We start from the raw sequence: 25404 nt of genomic DNA on the forward strand, positions 1-25404 counted from the left end.
AAAAACCTTCTAATGTTCTTCTAGGGGTTAGGGTATCATTATAATGGTCTTATGTGGTTCATGTACTGTAATGTGTGATGATGAAAGCACTAACCACACTGATAAAGACCCAATTACCCAATAACTGCCAGTCTCCAGGTTGTCTTCAGGATAGCTTGGACACTGAGTTAATGAATGCAGAAACACTATCATGTTGTAATAAGCAGCACATTGGTACTATGGCACATTTGGGCTATATGTCTGTACGTATGTGGTTCGTTTTGTTGTGCAAAAATGCTGAAAATAGCCGATCACACCGATACAAGCTTCTGAGCTATTTTCACTCATCTTTATTTTTTTATTATTATGTTTTTAATTTTCTACATGCCCAAAATAGGGATCAATCATTAATAGATTATTGTATTACATCATAGATTGTCAGTATTTTTTTCAATTAGTTTATTTCATTTATTCAATTAGTTTGATTAACTAATGCACCCCTAGTTGACATTGACTTCAAAGGAAAAGGGTGGATGATGGAGCCAATGGCTTGCTTGGAGAAACCGTTTAATTGCATTTACTCCATGTTTCATTTCTATACCCCACTGAAGCACTTTGATGTGCAGAGCGTGATGCGCGGTAACCGCCCACACACGCGCACGTGGGCACGCACGCACAGAGCATGTGATCTGTTTGTGTGACAGCCTGCAGGAAATGTATTTGTAATAAGTTATATAATAAAATCCACAAGGTTGCTCAAGGCCGATGAGGTAGAGGTACAGTAGATCATTTCAGATGATTCTAAACTAAAGTATATACGCAAATAATACATCCTCAGCCGCTGGATGGATTGTCGTAACAATGGACACTTCACAGAACCATTCCTCATTCAAAACGTGCATCAAGCCATCTCTTTACACACCTATCTGAAATGTGATTACTGCAGTGTTAAGTGTATCCGCTCACACGTAATGCAATCATAATGAAATCCCATTATACTGTATGTGTGATCACTTGACTTATCTCTCTCTCTCTCTCTCTCTCTCTCTCTCTCTCTCTCTCTCTCTCTCTCTCCTCCCTCAGAGCCCCCCCAGTTCATCAAGGAGCCAGAGAAGCACATCACGGCAGAGATGGAGAAGGTGGTAGACATTCCCTGTCAGGCGCGAGGTGAGCAAGGGTTTTATATGCCTTCTTGAAAGTGTTTGAAAAATGACATTTTTCTCCCGCTGAACTCGATTTTTTCAAAACGGCATTACAACTGCATTTTTGCAGTTGATTATTATTACAAAATCAACTAGATTCAATCAAATAAAATCTCGTGATATTCAGTGGACTGACACTAGACTAAAAGTAAAACATTTCAGATGGCTAAAATGGCAAAAAAATACATGACTGAAAATAAAGACGGCATCAACATTTGCTTTCAAAATCAACACTGCTATGGTGTGGTGACTGCTCTCTCTCTCTCTCTCTCTCTCTCTCTCTCTCTCTCCCTCCCTCCCTCCCTCCCTCCCTCCCTCCCTCAGGTGTGCCCCAGCCAGACATCGTGTGGTACAAGGACGCGGTGGCCATCAGCCCGGTGAAGACCCCCAGGTACAGGGTCCTGGTGGGAGGCAGCCTGCAGGTCAACGGCCTCCTGCCCGACGACACGGGCATGTTCCAGTGCTTCGCCAGGAACCCTGCTGGAGAGGTCCAGACCAATACCTACCTGGCCGTCACCAGTAAGTCGTCATGTCTTCTTTTTGGGGGTTTTTTGTTTCGTCTTTTTGTCTTTTGTCGACATTTTTATCCCACAATTGTTGTAACCCATTTTTTACCCCGTGCAAATGGGGTCTATGCACACAGAATAACTCTTCCTACTCCCGGGCCACTTCCCTACTTCCTTCATAGGTGTTACTCACAGATGATACTAATTAAGGCTCTCTTCCATTTAGTGTACAGTGGTTTTCAAACTTTTTTTTTGAGCTTGAACGTTTGGATTGGAGCTGAACTTTGAAAAGTAACTTTTGTACATAATGAGGTGTCCACCTGACAGAGACGATTCTTTCTGTATTTACTGTATTTGGCACACACAAAGATATGGAAAAGAAACAGGTCACCGTTTCGCCTACACAACAGCCTTCATCGGAGCGTATGATATGCTTTTTTATATACACTAATGTGTGCCAAATACATTGACATTGACTCGCAGCGTTGGCTCAGCACTCCTCCTATACCCAATTATTTTCCACATCACTTCGCTCTGTCTGTCTGTCCAGAGAGAGACAGACTGTGAATTATAGAGAGACACTGTGTCTCAGTATCAGCATCATGGGGCAAAAGTACTCATTGTCCCATTTCAAGTTCAAAATGAATCGAAAATTGTACAATAAAAGTATTGAAAAATGTAAAAAATACTTTTTTTGCCTAAATACTGTACTTTAGTACAACAAATAACCCAGCGCATAACAATGACTCAAACTATGTGGGGCATAAATAAACCATCGTGAATTTCTTTCTCGGGTACAGCAATGAAGATAGAAGACCTCGAGGAACAAGCAGTGCTTTTATTTTATTTTGTATAGATACAGTACAGTATGTTTAGAAAGTGTTATACAGTAAAATGCAGGCTAGTATGTTTAGAAAGTGTTATACAGTAAAATGCAGGCTAGTACTGGAACCCAAAACCATAAAGTCATGGTAATGTACAAGTATACAAGTAAGACGCGCAAACGCGTGAAGCGAACGCAGCTTGTGTGTGTGTGGTTGTGTGTGTGTGTGTGTGTGTGTGTGTGTGTGTGTGTGTGTGTGTGTGTGTGTGTGTGTGTGTGTGTGTGTTACAGCTGCGCCCTGTGTGTGTGTGTGTGTGTGTGTGTGTGTGTGTGTGTGTGTGTGTGCTACAGCTGCGCCCTCTGGTGGCGGGCGGGTGGTGTAACAGCGTGACACACACACACACACACACACACACACAGACATTTAGCCCTTGCTGTCATAGTAAGTGGCTCACTGCGTTCGCAACAAAGTTTGAAACAAGCTGTACAGTATATATAAATTCTCCCTCTACTAGAAAAAAAAAGTTTGTATGCCTCTGGTGACAGCCATACCTGGCAACAGGGACAACAGTCCCCCAGCCCGTAGGAGTAGACGCAATGACCAATATCACCATCCCCGCCCGGACATCCCTCCCCCAAACACGAGACAGTTGTGTTTTCATAGACCCCCCGACAAAGCCGGATGGACCACAGTGGATTCGAACCCGCAACCGCCGTGGGTGGTGGGCAGGGACTTTACCACCCGAGCACTTTGCATGAGTCTTTCAGCACCACAGAGATCTCTCTCTCTCTCTCTCCCTCTGTGTGACACAGCTGGACTGTGCTGTGCAGTGTGTGTTTGGTACTGTTATCGTTCATCAGTGCCGACGCTCACATAATTATCGTTATAGTTAGAGCTACCGTGCGTGATGATGTGAATGGTACTTTAAGCTTAGTGTGAATGGTCCTTTAAGCCTTGTGTGAATAGCCCTTCATTAGTATCGATGGCTAAAAGGCTGGACAGGGAGCCCACGCTGTTATTTGATTACATATCTTGTTAAGGAAATGAAGTACCCTCTCTCACTCCTCTAAAGGCAAGATTACTTTTTGTATTGGATTTATCTGCATGTACTGTCGGAGTGCAAGGACTTCTTGAAGCTTGCTTGTTGTAATTCAGTGGTTCTCAACGTTTTCAAGCCGTTACGTGACCCCCAAAATAATCATATTTGAACAAATTGAGGACCCCCCCCCCCCCAACATAGTCATGTTTGAACAGAGGACCGCCCTAAAATAATCATATTTGAACAGGGGATGCCCACGCTGACAAGCACTTGGAATTGTAGGAGTTGAGATGTTTCTTTTAGTTTGACAAAATGTAAAGTCTTCAGATAAATGTTGTGAAAACAGCTGATCTATTGCGAGGCATTGTGACAATCCATGTAGATCGGCTATTTTGTAAGTCTTTGCCTCTCGCGACACGTGAGCTTGTAGATCGGCTATTCCCAAATAGCCTATAGTTGCTTTTCTTTTGGGCTTGTTTTCATAGACTTGGTTGCTCATTTCTCTCGCTAAATCTGGCAACACTGGATGGGAGGGGGGTTGGGGGTGATTGATGAGAGACTGTCACTGCGGTGGTGTGGAAATCACGGAGCAATTTCAGTCTGGCCTCGCGTCCGTTCAGTCCAACTTCCTGACGTGTAATCCTCTTGCAGTCTGTCTCCATTTATTCTCACGCCTACCCGCCACACTGCGTTGGGGTTATCTATTTTCACCCAATCTGATAACACTCTTTACATCTCTCTCTCTCTCTCTCTCTCTCTCTGTCTCTTTTTTCTTATTTATTTATGTGTTATGTGTATGTATAGACGGAGCAATACCACAATATAAAAATATATAGGTCCTGTATTCACAATTCTCATTGACTAAAAGTACAATAGAAGTGGCATTAACCAAATTATAACTACTTACGGTACTTGATTTTTAAAACGTGTCAAACTTTGTGAATCAATAGCAGAACCGCAAGCTCACAGCGCGTCGCTCAAGGTTGTGAGCTTGTAAATCGGTAATTTTTGAATAGAAAAGTATAAAATTGTGCTTGTGTTTTTAAGTACAGTATATGTTTTGTCATTGTTCAAAGCTGCACCAAACTTGACACTGACACGGTTAAAGGATCTGCCATGAGAGAAACATCCTAGCAGTGTTACAGCAGTAAATGGTGCATTTTTATAGTGCCTTTATCCAAGGCACTTTACAGTGATTGTGGATTTCACATTCACCTATTCAGTTCACGCACACATTCATACACCGACGGCGGCGGAAACCATGCGATGCACTAACCTGCTCATCGGGAGCAATTAGGACACTTTGGATCCAGGGCAACCTTCCACTCTACCTCCCGAGCCACTGGGTTAACACTTCAAAGGGCCATGATGACTCTTGTAATCTAAATCCGCAAAGTAAGTTGCCAATATAATTGTAGTGGCCCTAGCCCTTTGGCCTTTATATTTTTCGGCCATTTGAAAATAGCAGATGCAGATCTGTTTTCAAAAGATTTTTATACATTTTGTAAACTTGAAATGAGGCATTCTGCATAATGAGTACTTTTACTCTTGGTACTTTAAGTACATGTTGATGCCAATACTTCTATACGTTTACCCAAATAAAAATTTCCACCACTGCTGAGTACTTGAGTAAACTTAGTTATGTGCTTTGCCCCTCTGTGTGCCTTTCTCTCTCTGTGTGCATCTCATCTCATCAGGCCTCCCACCCATTCTCTCTCTCCTTCCATTCCCTGAACACATCATCATCCTCTCTCTCTCTCTCTCTCTCTCTCTCTCTCTCTCTCTCTCTCTCTCTCTCTCTCTCTCTCTCTCTCTCTCCCTCCTCGTTTGTGTCACACCACCAAGCTCTTGATTTATGGCCGTGTGTCGTGCGTGCGTGCGTGCTCCATCTCCCTTTCTCCCTGGCTGTGTGTCCTAACTCAAACACATAAACCGCATTTGACTGTAAGTCTCTCTCTCTCTGCTATATTCTCTTTCTATACGTTCCTATACATCTATGTTGTGTGCATTCAGGTAAACTCATGGGAGAGGTGAGGAGATAAAAAGCAGCTCTCTCTGTATGTCCCATGTGGCACAACTGTCTATATGCAGGATGATGTACAGATACACACGCGAGTGTGCGAGCACACACACACACACATACACACACACACACACACACACACACACACACGGACACGCACACACACATAGACGCACACACTCACATACTCCTTCTCTCCTTCACCCTCTCTCTTTTTCTCTCTCCTATATATCTGTCAAACACTGCACACATTTTGTGTTTGCTCTCTCTCTCTCTCTCTCTCTCTCTCTCTCTCTCTCTCTCTCTCTCTCTCTCTCTCTCTCTCTCTCTCTCCCCGCTGCAGTTCAGATGAAGTAATGCCAGTTACTAGTTACTTTTCGGATTTAGATTACAAGATACTCAGGTCGGCAGGCCACTGCTGCACAGCTTTCAATTCCAGCCCTATATTTTGCTGAACGGAACAAATGGACACAGACACCAAGTCTTGGCCATTTGAAGTGTTGAACACTAGTGTGTTTCTTTGGTGTGACTATTCTTTGTGGCAGGTTTACTTTGGTGAGCAAAGGTGTGATGGTGGTCTACGAGGGCCCCTGGTACACATTTGGAACCGATTCTGGAACCGTTTTTCGTCACACAGTCAGAGCTGCTTATGTGGACTTCACTTACCGGTGGTAATTTTAATCGTCAAGGACCACCATAATTCTGAGAGTGTAGCCAAGCTTGCACTCTTACGGGTTCATTTGGTTCCATTTGTACACTCTCGGAGTTACAGACCTGCAAGGGTTCATTCGGAACCCCCTGTAGGAGTCTTTAAAGGGAACTGTTAATGAACCGGAACCGTTAAAATCCTACAAAACCTCCAACCAAACCTCCAGGCAGACAATAAAAAGCCTTGGTGGTGAAGTTGATGTTGAAGTGTTATGTGTCTGAGCGTGTGGCACATGTTTCCACTCTCTCTTGCCGCCTTGTAGCCCCATCCCTTCCCTGTGATCTCACCTGTGTGTGTGTGTGTGTGTGTGCGTGTGCGTGTGCGTGTGCGTGTGCGTGTGTGTGTGTGTGTGTGTGTGTGTGCGTGTGCGTGTGCGTGCGTGTGTGTGTGCGTGTGTGTTTCCCCCTCAGGCATCGCCCCCAACATCACAGCGGGACCCTCAGACAGCACGGTGATTGACGGCATGTCAGTCATCCTTCACTGCGAGACCTCGGGAGCTCCCAGACCTGCTATCACCTGGCAGAAAGGTACGGAACACACGCACACACACTCGCACACGCACCCACATCAAGGTTCAAGGTTCAAGGTTCTTTATTTTGTCTCCCGAGGAAGAAATTTGTCTCAAACAAGGACCCGCATGCAAGCGTGATCCATGCCTGTGTCGCCGCAGAGCAGTGCCACATACATCTTTCTTGCAACAAGCAAGACAAGACAATCCCTGCATCAATGCTACATTCTGTCTCTCTCACTTCTCACTTCCTCTTCTGGAGATGATTTCTGAACTTCTTCCCTTAAAGATGGAGTGCCTAAAACATCATCAAGACTTATTGTTGTATAAGGAGGTATAATGTTTTCAAAAAAGTGTACAGTATTTGTTAAAATGTTGTTTTTATGTGAGCACGCCCACCAGTTCATTAAGTATTTGTTTGCCTGGTGGGTGGTGATGGGTGGTGATCCACCTGAACTGAAGCCACACCCACAGCTAGGGTGGGGCTGATAATGTGATGTATTACTGTTTATTTCATTGGCCCGTTTGACTGTCAAGGGTTCAGCCTCCAGGAAGAAACCCTAAATACAAAGTTAATACACCATTGCACATAAAAACGACTCCAGGGTGTCTAATGAAGTACTGTCACCTCATAGACACATGAAAAACTGGAAAAATACAAAGATTGTGGCATCTTTAACTTCACCACATGCCTTTTTCCCCACCATATGCTCACCACCTATATCCCTGTAAAAAACACACACAAATGACAGGCTGCATAAACAACACAGCTACAGCTAATGGGTGACTTTAGGTGCATGTGTCTATCTATACTGTATCATGCTAATTGTATATTCATTGACATTGGCCCTTGGCTCTGGACACACCTATGACAATCTAACTCATTATTAATGGTGTTGGTGCTTACTACTTTTTAACCCAACTTTATTCATCTGCTGTCGTCTCTAACACGAACGGGAAAGCTACAAAATCAGCCTACAGGGTTTTATTCCCCTTTTAATGTCCAATGTCTCTCATTCAACCATAATGAACATGAGTCAATGTCTTCATACAGTATATAGCATCATGTGTGCTTCGTGTCTCTCCCCGTGCAGGTGAGAGGGTGCTGGCCAGTGGCTCTGTGCAGCTGCCTCGCTTCACCCTGCTGGAGTCAGGCAGCCTGCTCATCTCTCCCTCCCACATCTCTGACGCCGGGACCTACACCTGCATGGCCTCCAACTCCAGAGGCATCGACGAGGCCTCCGCAGACCTCGTCGTCTGGGGTGAGCTCACGCGGGACGTGTGTGCGTGTGCGTGTGCGTGTGCGTGTGCGTGTGTGTGTGTGTACTTGATCCTACTACAGTATCACACAAAAGTATCACATCCGCAAGCTTGAAACATGGTGTGAAGCCATGCGTTTTGATCTTGTAGATCTGCTACTTTTGACACTGTACTTTTCAATTTGAATCCTGAAAAGTAACAGTTTTGGACAGACGATATGTAAAGGAGGACAGGTATAGGAAGATAAATAACGTTGGAGCGTCGAACCGGCAACCTTCCAATTCCCAGGCGGCCTCTCTCGCTCTTCCCACTCAGAAACGGCTGTCGGATGCCCTCAAACTTGAAATGCCTTGTGACTTCTGAATGTGTGAATGCAAATCGGGAGCAATAGACAAGACAACACATGAAGTTCCCAGTATACACAGAAACATCATATCAGCGAAGCGGTTTGTTTAGTGCAGCAATGGCTGACGAGCATGGTTGGTTTTAAAGCGAAGCTTTCATGGAAAGCTCACCTCTTTCATTAGAAAGCGAGGCTGGCATGTTGCCTTTATGCGTGGGTAATGTAGGCTAGGTGTTGACACATTTCTGACCCCAGCAGTCAGGAAGAAAATATACATTTTTTAAAGCGTTAGAATACCTAAAAACCGTATTTATTATTATTAATAGCATATGTTGCATATGAAATGTCCATCTTTTGATCATTAGTAGGATTTCTTCTTTTGCTGTTTTTTTCCATAAAGCCTATGAGAGGGTGACTTGCAGGGAGGGGTTAATTCTATTGATTCTATGGATTCTTGTTGATGGAAATGTATACATTTTTTGCTGAACTTTTCATTACGTTTATTTGAATTATTATATTGTGATTATTATGATAGTTTTGTCATATGTATTTCGTCCTTTTTGTGGTGGTTGGTGTGCGGGAGCTGCATGGGTTTGGGGAAGAGCCATTATTGAGTGGGGTGGAATTTGTAGTTAATGCTTCTATCTGTATCCCTTTTTTGTCTTTTATAAAAATCAAGCTGAAACGACTTTTCCCTCCTTTTTCCAGCTCGCACACGCATCACCATGCCCCCTCAGGACCAAAGCGTCATCAAGGGAACAAAGGCTGTCCTGACCTGTGGTGTCACCCACGACCCCAGTGTCACTGTCAGGTAGAGGCACACACACACACACACACACACACACACACACACACACACACACACACGTGTCATTCGCCAAACTGGTGGTGAATAAAGCTGCACGCTGTTACTTCATGTTCTATCAGGGATTAGCATCTACAGATGTGACATTCCTAAGTTTCAGAGAACCTGCCATTGGCACTTCAGGGGAACATCAGTGAATTGTCCAAGCATTAAAAAGGTAGGATGCCAGGTATGAATTGGCCTCTTTTCACACCAAGCAAAAAAGTGAAAAAATATAATAAAATAAAAATACTTGCGGGAAAGGTGAGACGTGTGTGAAGAGGTCAGATGTCATGTCTGTACTTTTACTACTTCCGTTCCAACGCCAACTACTACTTACTTTTTACTCCAGTATATCCCCCCCCCCCCCTGGCCCTCCCGGGAAATCGTCACGTTTGCCGTCTGATCTAAGCCAATGGAATAAGAGTTTCCTTTGAGGAGGTAATGGTGGACACGGTGTTAGCGCTAGCTGCCAGCAGATCCAGCCCGCTCAGCACGTTAACTGATAGCGAGGAGGAGAGATGGCAGCGTGCAGCTGATGCAGCTGTCCTCATCTGCCAGGTCCTCTCAGAGGGATACCGTCCATGTTGGCCAGAAACCTCTTATCTCCATACTCAATACTCCATACTTGTTCATCAACAAATGAACGGCCTACTTCAGTGGTTTTCAGCCTTTTTCATATGAGGTCCATTATTTATTCGGCATTTGAGCAACGGCCCACCATTTGATTGATTGATTGAAAATTGTATTCACAGTATGTAGAATGGGTACATTTCAAACGAAAGCACAAGCAAATACATAAACTGCTACGAGGACAAAACCATGAAAAACTTGTTTACATCAGGGTCCTCCATTTTCAATTCATCAGAACATTTAAAGACGTACAGATATATACTTCTATGGAAAAACAGGAAATCATCATTGATGAGATTTGGCCTCTCAGACACAAGACTAAGAATATTTTGTATATATTTCTGTCAGATGAGATTTTGCACACAATTCCATGCTGCGTTGATGTAGTACTGGTACCATAGGAGCGATAACAGGAAAACGTTGGTCAAAATAACAATTCTTCTACATTGTGTTGACTTCTTGTAAATTAATTGATGCAGATGTCTAACGATAATTTATCTCTTTGGTGTAACATGAAACTGGTTTCATGTTACACTCTCAAGAGTTAAAGGTCCATTTGCTTACCATCTCTCCATCATTTAGTTGTGGACCACTGGTTGAGAACCACTGCCCTACTCGATCATACTACAGTGTCACATCAAAAGTAGTAAATCCAAAATTGTGTTTGCTTGTAGATCTGCTACTATTGATGCTGTAGAATTTTGAATCCTGAAAGTTTTGGACATGTGAGGTTTCCGCCCGCCAGAGACGATATCAGAGGCAGACGCATGTGTGAAATTATTGCAGCGAGGGAAGATTCATATCGACCTCTTTGTCTGGCACGGCTGAATGAAGTTTCAGCATTAGAAAAAAAGGCTCTCTCTCCAATTGAGACAAATGGCTTTTGAAAGCTTTACCTAAATAATTCACTTCATAATATAAAACTTAAAAAGAGAAAGAGAACAAATATTCTGGCTGACGTTATATTTTTATCAGCTGCTATGCAATAGCAAGCTGAGTCCATCATCGATGTGCAAGCTAGTCCTCTAGTCCAGCTGGTTTTCTCATTGGCTGACGTCGCTGTGCTAGTCCAGTTGGCTTTCTCATTGGTTAAACCGCGATACGTTGTTTGTTTGTGCGTGCGTGCGCGCGTGTGTGCGTGTGCCCAAAGCCATGAGAACTTAGTGACTGCATACAGTACAAGAGGAAATTGGGAACTTCGTTGTGAACTTTTTATTTCTTGTTATGATGAAACCAGCGGACATTTTTATGTATGTGCGCACCGCAAAACGAACGACTCGGAACACAATAGTTCCTACACCTAAACTACTGCACTAAAACTGATACAGAGACAGTTATAGCAGACCCCCACAGATAATAATAATGCAGCTGGTAATTAATTGATTTAATCAATTCTTGTTTATTAATAGTTACCTTCGATGCTGAGCGAGCGGCCTCAGTCTTTTATTAGATTCACCTTCTCTTCGAGATTCAAAGATTACAGAAGAAGAGTACATAACAGTAAAAACGAGAAAACGTTTTCAACCTTGAATAGAAGTGGAATCTGGTCCAATTTAAAGTGAAAGTTCTAGTAAGATATACTGTACATACAGTTTTACTCTACTTTTAGGTGTGGATTTCAGGTACTTCTCCTCCCGGTCACTGCCAAAACAAATGCCTGACGCGTTGGGACATCCACACTCCAGATGTTTCTTTGAACTCCTTTGGCTATTTGAACATAGCAGATCTACAAGCTCACAGCACAACACGTCGTAAACTTGTAGATCTGCTATTTTCAAAAGATTCTTTGTACATATTTAACTTGTGACATTGTGCATAATGAGTACTTACTTTTGGTACTTAAGGTATATGTTGATGTCATTATGTTTGTACTTTTATTCAGACTTTTCCAGAATATTTCCACATACGATACTTTTACTTCAGTAAAACCTGTCAGTACTTCTTCCGCGCTGCCCGGTAGCGTGTCTTTCCAGGTCGGGGTGTGAGTGACGCGTTTGAGACTGGCAGGTTGCGAGGCACGTGAACGTACACAGAGCTGTTTGAAATGCAGGTGTCAGCAGTTTGTTCTCATCTCACTGTCTGCCAGAGCCTGTTCCATTCCGATGATGGCTGACATGAAAAGACAGAGGTGCAATAAATCCAACACAGCTCTGCTTGTGAAGTAGAGTTTGGCCTTACAGTATACACTGTGACATAAAAGATCTTTTTTTTTAAGGTTTTCTGACCTCAATTGCACCCAAAACACCTGAACTTTGAACATAAGTGGATTTTCTGCCTGGGGTTTTCTGAATAATTAGGCTCAAACAAGTGCTCTGATCTGCAAAGTGCCATCTGCTGGCTAAAATGAGGCGTCTTTCCTATTGCATATGAAGAAACTTTAGAACACAGAGAGAAAAATACCTGGCATGGCATACTGCATGACAAAGACTTGTTACAAAATAATGTCATGAATTTCAAGTTCATTTAAAGTTTGTATTTCACAAGAAAACATTTAAAATAACCAATATTTATACTGTTCATATGCCATGAATTGATAGAACAGTTTCCAATGAGGGTTGTCAAATGAAAGCAAGGTGAGGGAAATTAGCTAATTATTCATGGTTATTAATCACCTGTCATTAATGCAGTGATATACTTTATATATTTGTTCCTTCCCACTCATCTAGGCACGTGTGGGAGAAGGAGGGCTCTGTCATCAACGCCCAGTCCATCCCCCGCATGCGCCTGGATCCTGACGGCACCCTGCACATCTCCCAGACCTGGTCGGGGGACATAGGAACCTACACCTGCCGCGTCACCTCCGTGGGGGGGAACGACTCCCGCAGTGCACACCTGCGCGTCAGGTATATATGTCCCTCTCTCAATCTCTCTCTTTCTCTCTCTCTCTCTCTCACTAGTGATCAAACTCTTTCTCTCCCCCTTGTGCACACTCATTTCCTATGTTGTTGCTGTCTCAGGCAGAAACCTCTTATCTCCATATTTTAACTTTCCGTGTTGTCACTGCTGTTGTATCCTACTAACTCACATGCAAATGAGGAGCCCCCATCGGGAGGACATAGAGCCTCCGTCCCACTCTACCCGCCCAACACTCCCTCTGCATTTCAGTATAGGTGAAAACCGACACAAGAGCAGCTTGTTGATCCACTATGTTTGCCTCTTTTGTGTGGCACAAAGTATAAAATAGGGCAGGGATTCTCAAAGTGCAGGGTGCCGTGACGCAAGTCAACACTTTATAATATTTAGAATTAATCACTTCAGTTTGATACTTTAACTGTACTTTTTGCATTATTTTTTTAAATCTAAATCAAATCTCCTCACCAAAAAATAGCCGTTCTACGTGTTGTGAGCTTGTAGATCGGCTATTTTTGGTGAATGTTGCACCCAGAATGCGGCAGGGTTCAATTGCTTAAACAAAGTTAAATAAAAGGGATATTTCACTTTAAAACAAAACTTTTGGTAATTTCATCATCTACTCAGGCTTATGTGAACACCTCAGACAGTTTTATAAGTTGCTTGATTCAGTATTTAGATATTTAAATTTCATTTTAGCTGCCCTGCCCCCTTCCTATACAAACCTATTCCTATTGTAACTTCAAACTCCATTGTAACCATGCATGATAGATTCATTGAAAACAGCTGTCCTTGGTTCTGACGACTGATATTGTCATCCTGATACATGAGGGGCCCGTGATTTTTAAATTACTATTTTTTTGTTCATTTTTTTGTAATATATTCAAATTCTTTTCATTTTACAAATAAAGAAATAAATGCCAAAAAGTAATTAAAAATCACAGCCCCCTCACGTATCAGGAGAACAATATCAGTCATCAGAGAACCAAGGACGGGTGTTTTTGATGAATCCAACATGGTTAAAATGGAGTTTGAAGTTACAATGGGGTTTGTATAGGAAGGGGACAGGTCAGCTAAAATGAATATCATATTTAATATAAACTCAGCAACAAAAGTTCGGAAACTTAACTTTGGTCCATTATTTCTCCACTTAAATAATACCAATCGGTAATGTAGTTTGAAGTTGCATACTGAATCGAGCAACCAAAACTTTTTTTGAAAGTGAAATATCCCTTTAAATAACGTAATTTAGATTCTGTCCTAATCTCTGACGTTCACCTCGTAACATTATCTATCTGTAAATGCGTCTCTGTATGTCTGTAAACTGTAATCCACGTAACTCGAGAACCGTTCGCCACACTGACTTCAAATTCGACACATGCGTTCTACACCACAGGGAGTGCAGTGCCCAGTGTCGAGTCCGTCGGACCCACCGTTATCCAGCCCCTGCCCAGGCTCCATATATGGAGCTGGCCTGTTCTGACATCTGCATAGACTCCATATTTGGGCATGCCACGTACATAATAACTGGGTGGGGGAAGCATTTCCAACTTGCATCGTTCCAAGTAGGCCAGTGCCCAACAGGCACCCTTCTAGTACTGTATAATATAAGGGAGAAAGATAAGACATATATTTACGTAGTGCATAAATGTAAGATCAAAGATGCTATAAACTAAAGTAACACAATTATTTGGAAGTGCTGTGGATGAAAAAGTTATTTCAGGGTTGACCTGAGACAAAAAGGCTTGGGAACCACTGGAACAGGGCATTAAATAAAATAAAGAAAACTGAAATCAAAAGATGGAAAATGGTGATACAGCGACGATACACACACACACACACACGCACACACGCTGTGTGACCCACACACACACTTCATTCCCTCTGTACCGTAGCGTAACCCATCACCTCTCATACACCTGCCTCACTCGTCCGCTTCCAGCTGTGTTTTTCATCGACACCTCTCTCTCCCGGTGGCTTTTCGCATGAAAAGGCGCATGGCTTCTCACCTCTCCCTCACAGTGCTACCCCCCGCGGCGCTGACTCCCCTATCACCCTCCTCGCGTGCACGTGCTCGTGCGTGTGTGGAGCATAGAAAATAGCAAGAAAATGCCGATCTACAAGCTCATGATAACGCACTGGAATTGACAATGATAGATGATCCCAGCCAAGTGGAAGGGAAACACACTCAGTTTAAAATGCTGCCTGCCTGCCTGCCTGCCTGCCTGCCTGCCTGCCTGCCTGCCTGCCTGCCTGCCTGCCTGCCTGCCTGCCTGCCTGTCTGCCTGCCTGCCTGCCTGCCTGCCTGCCTGCCTGCCTGCCTGTCTGCCTGCCTGCCTGCCTGCCTGCCTGCCTGTCTGCCTGTCTGCCTGTCTGTCTGACTGCCTGCCTGCCTGCCTGCCTGCCTGCCTGCCTGCCTGCCTGCCTGTCTGCCTGCCTGCCTGCCTGCCTGCCTGCCTGCCTGCCTGCCTGCCTGCCTGCCTGCCTGCCTGCCTGTCTGCCTGCCTGCCTGCCTGCCTGTCTGCCTGCCTGCCTGTCTGTCTGGCCTGCCCTATTGGCTGAGGGTTTACTGTCTATCTGTTCATCTCTATGCAGTTCATCTATTGATCCGTCTGTCTACCTGCTTATCTGAATTTATGGCCCAGTGAATTAATGACATGCACGCACACACACACACACACACACACACACGTGCGCGCACTGCACACGCGCGTTTGTATTAAACAGTATAAACTAAACTATGAAACAACCATTTTGGCGGTCTCTCAAGTTCTACTACACTTGCGAGGACATTTGGCCCTCAGGTATAGCAATACAAGTGCACACACGCGCACATACTGTACGCGCACACGTACTGTACCAGCAGCAGCTGTCAATCCATTTCCCTGTCGGGGTGATACTTGTCTCTATTTCCTGTACTTCCTGTCTGTCCATCTTGACAAGACGACCGTCTTCCTGTCATGTCTCTCGGCTGTCATCCCCCCGTCTCCCTTTTTTCAGGGAAATGGTTCCACTTTGCTTCACAGTGAGGTGACATGCAGCTCACAGAAACAAAATGCTGAGTTACGTCTTCTGCAGCCCTCCCTAGTCCCTCCTTTGCTTTGGCGGCTTTGTTTCTTTAAAAATCGGAAGGAAGAAAAGGAAGAAAAAAGTCTTAACCATAGACATATAAAGGTAGACGCCTCTTTCCCGGCTGTGGGGCGTCTGTAGCTCAACGGAAGGCAACGGGAGGCGATGGCGATGCGTGATTGCATCGGCAAGCTTTCCAGAGAGTCCTTGCGAAGCATAGCGGGAGCAAAACGGAAGAACGGAAGGGGACTTTCGGTAGGCCAATCAGAGGCGCGTGCCTTCAAGATTCCGCTGGACTTCCTCCTCCCGTTGGAGACAGGTCGCTCCAATGAACTGCAGTGGCCAATGAGGCATCTATATTAGTTTTAATATCTATGGTCTTAATCACTTAAATCTGCATGCAGCTTTCCTCTTCTACCTCGGATAATAATTATGAACCCGGTTTCCTGTGCAAGTATGGTGACATTTTTACCCTTGAGCTAAATTTATATAGTTCTATATTGTATCAACATGCTCTACCATACAGATTGGACAAACTTACTGTCCTTTTTATACATAAAAGCAGAGTCATGGAGTTTGGCTGTTTATACTGTGACTCCATTGCAGACAGCTGCCCCACGCCCCATAGAACCACATGTTTAATGTAACTGTGACTCCCTCTCCATTGCACAGAGAATATTGTGTGCACATCTCAATGCCTACAGTATATTCAGGCCAGGTGCTGGATGTCAGGCATCAAGGCAAACATCAAGGAAGAGGAAGAACATCCGCACACCAGTTTGTAGAGCTCCGAGACTTACTTTATTTTAAGGCCACAGAGAACCCCATGTTAATGTGACTGTGACTCCCTCTCCATTGCAGACAGCTTCCCCATGCCCCAGAGAACCCCATGTTAATGTGACTGTGACTCCCTCTCCATTGCAGACAGCTTCCCCACGCCCCAGAGAACCCCATGTTAATGTGACTGTGACTCCCTCTCTATTGCAGACAGCTTCCCCACGCCCCAGAGAACCCCATGGCGGTGCTGAGTGTGTCAGAGAAGAGAGCCATCAACCTGACCTGGGCCAAGCCGTTCGACGGCAACAGCCCGCTGATCCGTTACATCCTGGAGGTGTCTGAGAACAGTAAGTCACCGCTCACCTTATTGCGACTATATTTCGTTGCTGTCGGGGCAGACACCAACGTGTTGTTATAACAACACAACACTGCCTCATCAAAGTTGGTATATGGTGACTTTATACATTGTGTTATCATCACTTTACCCAAATTCAGCTCAAGTGTAGCTAGCAGGTTTTTGACCAATAATATGGATGTCATTGATTAGAATGACAAAGTCAGACGGGGAAGTTGGAGTTACTGTAGATGGTTTGAATAACAATTTGAGGAACCAATGGAGTTAGTCAGAAGCGCTTTTCAATATTTGTAAAACTACCAAGAATGCTAATTATATGTGATGACTGATTGCAACGGTGGTTCTAAACATGTAGTCCATGTTTGCAGGGATGTAGGGACCCCCAGGGTTCCTTGGGGGGGTTCCAAATGGACCCTGAACCTTGAAAAAACAGTATAAACCAACTTGGATATCAATGACCTGAAACTGTGTCACGGTAGCCTGACAGTCCACTAAGAGAGTGGGCGGGGTCTTTGGGCTGGATCCAGGCTAGCGCCACAGCTTCCAGGAGCTATGCTGCGCAGAAACAGATGAAGACAACCAGAAAGTACTGGGTTCACAAACTTTTTCAAAGACGAGAGAGATCATCCTTGAACATGTTTCAAAGTGTATTGGTCCTTTTGTACTCATTTTCTGACTCGGCAATGAAGTAAACATCTCTCTCTCTCTCTCTCTCTCTCTCTCTCTCTCTCTCTCTCTCTCTCTCTTCAATTCAATTGAGCTTTTTTGGAATGAGAAAACATAAGTTGATATTGCCAAAGCAAAAGTGGAGCGAAAAACAAACAAAACAACGCATGTACAATTAAATATATATTTGAATTACAAATATGAAAACAGCTGTGTTAGAGGGACTATTGGACTATCTTACGAAACAATAAACAATTGTGCGCTCTCTCTCTCTCTCTCTCTCTCTCTCTCTCTCTCCTCTCCCCTGCGCAGAGAAGATTTAGACCAGGTTTAGCATGGTCGAAAACACATTATTGCTGTCTGTTCCCTCAGGATAGTGATGTGCCAACAACAATAAGCCATGAGACATGTCAATTTAAGACATAACCATGGACGCACAGATGGGCACACAATCCATGTCCTACTTACACACATGGGCATGAAAATGACTGTGCACTGTGCACTATTGTGTGCAGTGTGTGTGCAAATGCCTTGTATCCTAAAGTAGCTTCCTTTGTATTATTTCCCCAACTAAAGTAAACTGCTGACATTTTTACCATTGAGCCTGCCTGCCTGCCTGCTTGCTCAGGGGATACATTTAATCTTGACCATCGGGTCAAAGTTCGTGGCAGATCCTGTGTCTAGGTGAGACATCACCACGATATTAAATGTTTAAAATAGAAGAGCAGGGAGAAAAATGGTATATGTTATATTGTAATAACATTCTCTACCATACAGATCATAGTAGCGCGCCACCGAGTGGTGCGCTACGAGCTTCTAGGTCTGCTATTTTTGAAAAATCTTGCTGGAGCTTTTTCAGAAAACTGTAGAAGACATTTTTAGAATCTGATCTCAGGACAAAATGGGTTAATATACTATCTAGGATGTTGTGCAATCGTTAGCAGAACAAGTCCCAGCTACATTTTGCTGCTTCTATATACGTGTATAAGTCAGTGACACATAATAATACCGTCTTGATTCTTGAAGAAGCACTATTTCTTTGGGTGGCCAGCTCGCTGTAATCCTTGTGTTCTGGGCTGTGCCTTGCGCTGCTAAGCCGTGTTTGCAGATAGTACCCAGATACGATGCATGTGTCTGTCTATGTCTGCTGGATGCATTATTTATACTCAGTCGAGTTTGGAATTAAAGGGAAAAGCTGTGAGTCTGTCTGAGGCTCAAGCCATGGCTGTCAGGATCAATACTGCCGCAATGAGAGAAAACTAGAATTCAAAAGCTAGTTAACTAAAAAAAAACATGTTATTTTTTAGGTTCTTTTGAGGTTTTTTGTATCTGCTGCTGTTGTTTTGTTTTTGTTTTGTTTTTCATCCCCGGAGGAGCTCATACAAATACATGTGAAAGTATATTTGAAGGGCTGGAGAGAAGAGAATTGGCAGTGTGACCTTTGAGATTGTTTGAACAAGCGACCAGCATGTTGAATGTCAAGTTGGACTGGCTTTGTCTTAATCTTCCCAGATGGCATGAAATGCTTCACTTGAAACGAAAACTTTCTTTTCTAACCGGCAGACAGCAACACAAACATTGACTGATCAAACACACTACACGTTTCAGTTCATTCTTCTAAGCAATTCATTTATGTCATAAAGACACTATGAATGTCAGTAATTTATAAAATGATGGCATCATGAATGCTCATCACAGCATGTTTAACCCATTTAGACCTGACACTAGATTCTACAAAAATGCCTTCTACAGTTTTCTGAAAAACCTGTTTCTATGTCAGTGGTGCTCAACCTTTTTCATGTCAAGAACCCCCAGAATTATCTGTTATATTATATAGTGGCTGCGGACCCCCATCTGAAAATATGTAGTTCCTGGGACCTCCCAGAAACAAATGTTTGAGTAAAAAAGTTCGCTGTGAAAGAATATATATTTGAGATTCGGGCCACATTTTCAAAATTTTCACGATTTTCAAATAATATAATAATAATCGTCTCTTGTCAGGTGAAAACCTCATAATGTCCAAAACTGTTACTTTTCAGGGGTTCAAATTAAAAAAATATCAAAAGTAGCAGATCCCCATGTGCTCAGACGAGAGGTGGAAGCTGTCTGGTTAGGTGCACTTCCACATACTGTACATGCTGGGCTTACAGTTTGGGAAAACATTATTTTCTCATCCCATCATTTCTCTTCTTGGTCTTGAGCTAAATTGGCTATTTCAGGGCTATATCAACATTAGAGTAATGTTTTGTGTGTGTGTGTGTGTGTGTGTGTGTGTGTGTGTGTGTGTGTGTGTGTGTGTGTGTGTGTGTGTGTGTGTGTGTGTGTGTGTGTGCGCGTGTGCGTGTGCGTGTGCGTGTGTGTTTACTGCAGATGCACCCTGGGCCATCCTGTTGGCCAACATAGAGCCAGACTCCATGGCGGTGACGGTCAGCGGTTTGATTCCCGCCCGCTCCTACCAGTTCCGCCTGTGTGCCGTCAACGACGTGGGCAAGGGACAGTTCAGCAAGGAGACTGACCGGTGAGAGAGAGAGAGAGACACACGCACGCACGCATGCGCACACACACACTCACATGAGTGTTCGTTTCAGTTTCTTTATTTTCACATCTCAAGGTTACCTGTGTAAAAGAGTGGGTGAAATTATGCTTTCTGTACCAGTTTGCAGTTTCCAAAAATGGTCAAACATGAAGACAGATTGTCAGATATACATTAGATGCAACATGGAAATAGAAATGTGTGTGAGAACACTGAGCAGCAGATAGGCTATATAGCAGGCATATATATACAGTATACAGTATAGCAGCAGGTAAAGATGTCAAGGCAGGGAAAAAATAAAGTTTTTAGCACTTTTACCACAAAAAGTAAAGTTAAGAATGTAACTCAATATCATAAATGACATAGAGTCACACGATAAAACCACTGGGGTGATGTTTATGTTTTAAACCGTGACCCAGGGGAGGTGGGAGGACTATGGCCCCACAATTGCAATATCCTCGCGGCCCTCCAGTTGGACCCACAGCCCACAGGTTGGGAACCGCTGACCTGACTCCAATGTTCCTAATTATAAATTATGCTATCATCTTATGACATCACTCTGTATTAACATTAACACCAGGCTTATCCAGTCCACACTTTACCAAAGCCATTAAAAAACAAAACAGAGTCGCTTTCCTTTCCAATTGGCTGTCGTTAGATCATTGTTTATATTCCAGGGGGATTTTAACACATATAATGCTGCCAGAGTTCTTCAGAATATAGCCGCTAGCGTGCCAAGCAGATGGGCAGATTGTACTCTTCCATTTCCTCTCCAAAACAGGGAGGTATAATAAAATAAAGCCTGTTTTTATCCTCGGAAAACACAATAAGACTCTCCTCTAATTGAGCTTGAAATGTCACTGAGCGGAGGCTCCTAGGGAGCGTCCATTCTCTCTCTGACAGCACAGAGCAGGCAGATGGTACTCTACATCAGTGTCAGCTCACTGTGTCCACAACAGTGGTGGGGTTAACGCCGTTATAAGTAACAGCATTATATAACGGGTATACCTTTTTGGTTAAAGTAGTAACCCAACGAGTTAGTTTGCTCTTAGAGTAATCCGTTAAATAGTACAGTAGTCTGTAATAGTGAGACAATTTTAATTGTGAATAGTTTGTCACTAATTTCCCAATAGTAAATTTTTGGTTAGTAGTAGTGGTGGTGTTAGTAAATCTGAAATAGGCCTTAAGTGGTAAAACATTTTATTTGGCTTTAGTAAATCAAATTAAAAAGCATTGTTTGCAGTGTGATAAGGACGACTACTTGTTATAGAGGCAGCCAAAGGGGCTTCTCACCCACGCGTACAGGGGGCCCCGGCACAGAGCGCTTTTATGGCGCCTCTCAAACCAAAAATCTCAACCATCGATCTTGGGGCCATCCCTGACTCTGGGTTGTGTGTGTGTGTGTGTGTGCGCGTGTGCGTGTGCGTGTGTGTGTGTGTGTGCGCGTGCGCGTGTGTGTGCGTGCGCGCAGATAACAATAGGGAGTTTATGTGTCTGGATTGATTTTGGTGTCTGCTGCTTTTTTCCAGTCACGGTATTAGCTTTAGTCCCCGAGGACGGACTGCGGTGAAATGGAGCAATATTGGAAAATAATAGCATTTTAAAAAGTGGGATTTTGAGAACCTTTTTATGGACATGGGAGAGAGACCGAAAATACAACAGGACGTGCAGAGAGTTTTACAGAGACAGAGGCTGAAATCCCTTGGAAAAAATAGCCGATCTATAAGCTCGTAGATCGGCTATTTTCCGGGCGTGACCCCGCACTCGTTGGCTACTTGAGATACGGCGATGTGACATGGATTTCTAAACAAAATGCTGCGTTCAAGATCAGGAGAGTTCCAGAAAAAAGCTTTTCTCGGGTATGGCATAGAAAGGAGAGGAGGGGCATTTGCATTTCTTTCACCATAGTAAATGCTGCATTCATGGTCTGGAGAGGGCAGTTGTTTTACAGATGGTTAAAAGGGCAGGGGCTGAAGGCCCCGTTGATGTACTGTATGCGTGCACATGCCTGGACACAGACAAAGAGAGAGAGACAATCAGACAGACAGATAGATAGAGAGATATGCATAGCAGCTAAAACTAGACCTCGGTGAACGGTAAAATCACAGTGTTAATTTAGTGTTTAGTTTAGTGTACTGATGGAACCAAATGGACCCTTAAGGGTCATACATACATTTACACCTGTGATGTCTCTTTTTTTAGCTGTATACGATGTATAATTTTAAGCCTCCGGTACAATAATTCAACATTTCCCATCTGGCCTCATCAGAGACCTGCTGTGTTGAATCACAGTTTCGAGGTGTTCCTCCTTGTCCTCGACACACTCTAAAACACCACACTGTGACACACACAGGAGTCTGTGTGCCGGGTGAAATTTTGTCAGCGTGACATTTGTCATCCAGCTTGACATTTGTCACGCCGGATGACAAATAAATGTTCAGATTGTCATTCCCCCGTATGTGTCTAACATCTGTCTCTTATCCACACTAATTACAGTATGTGCGTGTGTGTGTGCGTGCGTGCGTGCGTGCGTGCGTCGTGAGGGGCCTGCAGATTGCAGGCATGCCCAAGCCGAGAGCTAAGGCATCGGCAAAATTCTGTTCAGTGTCTGCAATAATTGGCAGTCGCCATATATGGAGAAGGCGATGCTTTCTGATCTGATCGTGATCTGTATCCTGAAGCACTTTTTGTAGAGTTTTTCAAGTTTGCGCATCCACTATTGTTTGTGTTCAAGAATTTCTTGTAAAATGTGAATGCAAATAAAGATATTAAAACTCCTTCAATGCCATGCCGTCACGCCCTCGTTGCCACTGGCGCCTTTGGACGCCTTTTTGAAAAAGTCTAATCTGGTGTTCAGGTGATGATATGCACATTACATGCACAATAGAATTACAATTTCTTTCTTTTATTTATAATGGGCTTCGGTGGCAACGAGGACCAAAACTGGTATCCACCTGTGGCACTGAATGAGTTTTAAGTGTGTGTGTGTGTGTGTGTGTGGGTGTGTGTGTGTGTGTGTGTGTGTGTGTGTGTGTGTGTGTGTGTGTGTGTGGTGTGTGTGTGTGTGTGTGTGTGTGTGTGTGTGTGTGTGTGTGTGTGTGTGTGTGTGTGTGTGTGTGTGTGTGTGTGTGTGTGTGTGTGTGTGTGTGTGTGTGTGTGTGTGTGTGTGTGTGTGTGTGTGTGGGGCAGTGTGTCTCTGCCAGAGGAGCCCCCCAGCGCGCCCCCTCAGAACGTCATCGCCAGCGGTCGCACCAACCAGTCCATCATGATCCAGTGGCAGCCTCCGCCGGAGAGCCACCAGAACGGCGTGCTCAGGGGCTATAGCGTCCGGTAAGACCACCTGGAATAGTTTTTTTGTTCATGTCAATTGATTCCTCCACACACACACACACACACACACACACACACACACACACACACACACACATTGCTTTGTGTTGTTACTGCCGTTGTGTCCTGCTGACTCTACCAACCAGGTTGTATTGCGAGTACGGGATGTACTAGTGCCATGTCCAGGGGGGGGTGTAGTGACTTGTACAGTGCATCAATTTGCCTCACACTACAGAAACGGGAGATAGGGTGACCTGACCTGTGACACACGACTCAGTAAGACACCCCTCTGTTCCATGGATCTGTGAACAAACACAGTGAGCTGTGTGCCGTTCTATAAGAGACAGCTGAGATGGAGGAGCTAGAGTCTAAGGTGTATATTTGTCAATGGTGGAAGAAGTACTCACATGTTATACTTGTATTGTATTGAGTACAAGTACTGTATATCAATACTGCAATTTACTTAAGTGGTAAAAGTACAAATGTATTTGCATCAAAATATACTTAAAGTACAATAAGTAAAATGGATTTAATGGATAATAATGGATTTTTATTTATAATGCACTTTACATTGTAGCGATGTTACAACCTCTGAGATGTAATGGAGTAGAAGTATATAGTACTACACATTGGAAACACTACTTGAGGAGTAAATGTTCGTGTAACTTCCCAGCAGTGAGTTGTAAGATGTTGTATTTGTCACATGCCAACAATACAGCCAGCAGCATCGCTGCAGGCAGTCACACTGCCGGTGTACTGCCAGCTTCTCTCCCCCAGAGTGTGAAGTCAAAGAAACAAGCTGCTGCACATGAGGTGCAAGGGAAGAAAAGATAGAAATAAAAATAACTATTAAGAAAATAGCAAGAATGTGGCAAGAACACCAATGCTTCTATAATAACACGTCTTTGCAAGACGTCTCATCATAAGCATACAGATATCGTCGTCGCTGTTGGGCGGACACCTTGCGTCTTCCATATGTCAACTTCAAAAAAGAAACTTGAAAAATCTTTCAAATCAATGTCCTACTTCACATCATACAAGAAAGTCGCACGAGAGTAGTGAAAACAGCAGAGCTTGTTTCTATTTTATTTTATATAAGTCTTGCGTAGCCAGACAACTATTCCACAATCTCCGAATGCTATACAGAGTCTGGAACTACATGTCCTGAAAGCCGAAGGAAACTGTCCAGGTGGTAGAAGGAAGTAAAGATAGATGGCCATGCAGCTCCATTTTGGCCGGTCAATAAGATGCATCATTATGCTTTGCATTTTACTTTCCAACATTCCTTTTTTACTGTTATTCTTTTGTATATCGCTTCATCTTCGTCACACAATTATGGTTCTTAACCCATTTTGGGCGGGAACCAGCTTATGTTATGCTTTAGCTATTGAAAAATGTATTATTATTATTTTTAATCGAAGAACGACTGACATAGAAACATAGCTTTTTCAGAAAACTGTCAGGATGTAGAAGACATTTTTTTAATCTGATCTCAGGTCAAAATGGGTTACATGGTTCTTTAAAAAAATATAGTTCCACAAAGAGCCATCCCCCTACTACTGTTTATATGTATGATCTTTTTGTATTCGTTGCCTGTTTTCTGTTTTGGGACTGCGGATGGAAACTAGCATTCAAATGGTTCTTCTATAATCTATGGCATCACTCTGAAGAACCAGTTTCTGTTCCAGTTGGTACAGTACCTTAAATGTTTTTCTGTGTGCATTGCGTACTTTTTTTGGATTCCTTATTACTCAGTACTCACACATAAAATATACACGTTTGAAACAAAGTTCTGTATGCAAAAGCCAATGCATTCAGTTGATTAACATTTATCAGTTGATTAACAGGCCACATCTTGAAATCATGTACCGTGGATTGTGATGGACGGGGCATAAATTGACTTAACAAGGGCAATTTTAACACTATCACAATGCTGCAAACATGTCAATGCTGT

The 25404-nt window shown here is 43.5% G+C and overlaps 1 protein-coding gene across 8 annotated transcripts in view; it reads left to right on the top strand.

The window, feature by feature from the left end:
• Positions 1–25404, top strand: part of LOC310874999 (protein sidekick-2-like) — a 503627-nt gene that overhangs the window by 385272 nt on the left and 92951 nt on the right. For all 8 annotated transcript variants that reach the window (XM_083787997.1, XM_083788001.1, XM_083787998.1 and 5 more), the window contains exons 8-16: positions 1063–1146; positions 1506–1700; positions 6693–6809; positions 7885–8052; positions 9102–9204; positions 12537–12713; positions 16777–16913; positions 19958–20105; positions 23310–23450. In XM_083787997.1, the coding sequence (XP_083644123.1) occupies positions 1063–1146; positions 1506–1700; positions 6693–6809; positions 7885–8052; positions 9102–9204; positions 12537–12713; positions 16777–16913; positions 19958–20105; positions 23310–23450 (1270 nt within the window). The remainder of the gene's footprint in view (positions 1–1062; positions 1147–1505; positions 1701–6692; positions 6810–7884; positions 8053–9101; positions 9205–12536; positions 12714–16776; positions 16914–19957; positions 20106–23309; positions 23451–25404) is intronic.

Source organism: Protomyctophum parallelum (assembly GCF_964188405.1).
Source record: "Protomyctophum parallelum genome assembly, chromosome: 17".
In the NCBI taxonomy this organism is placed as follows: Eukaryota; Metazoa; Chordata; class Actinopteri; order Myctophiformes; family Myctophidae; genus Protomyctophum; species Protomyctophum parallelum.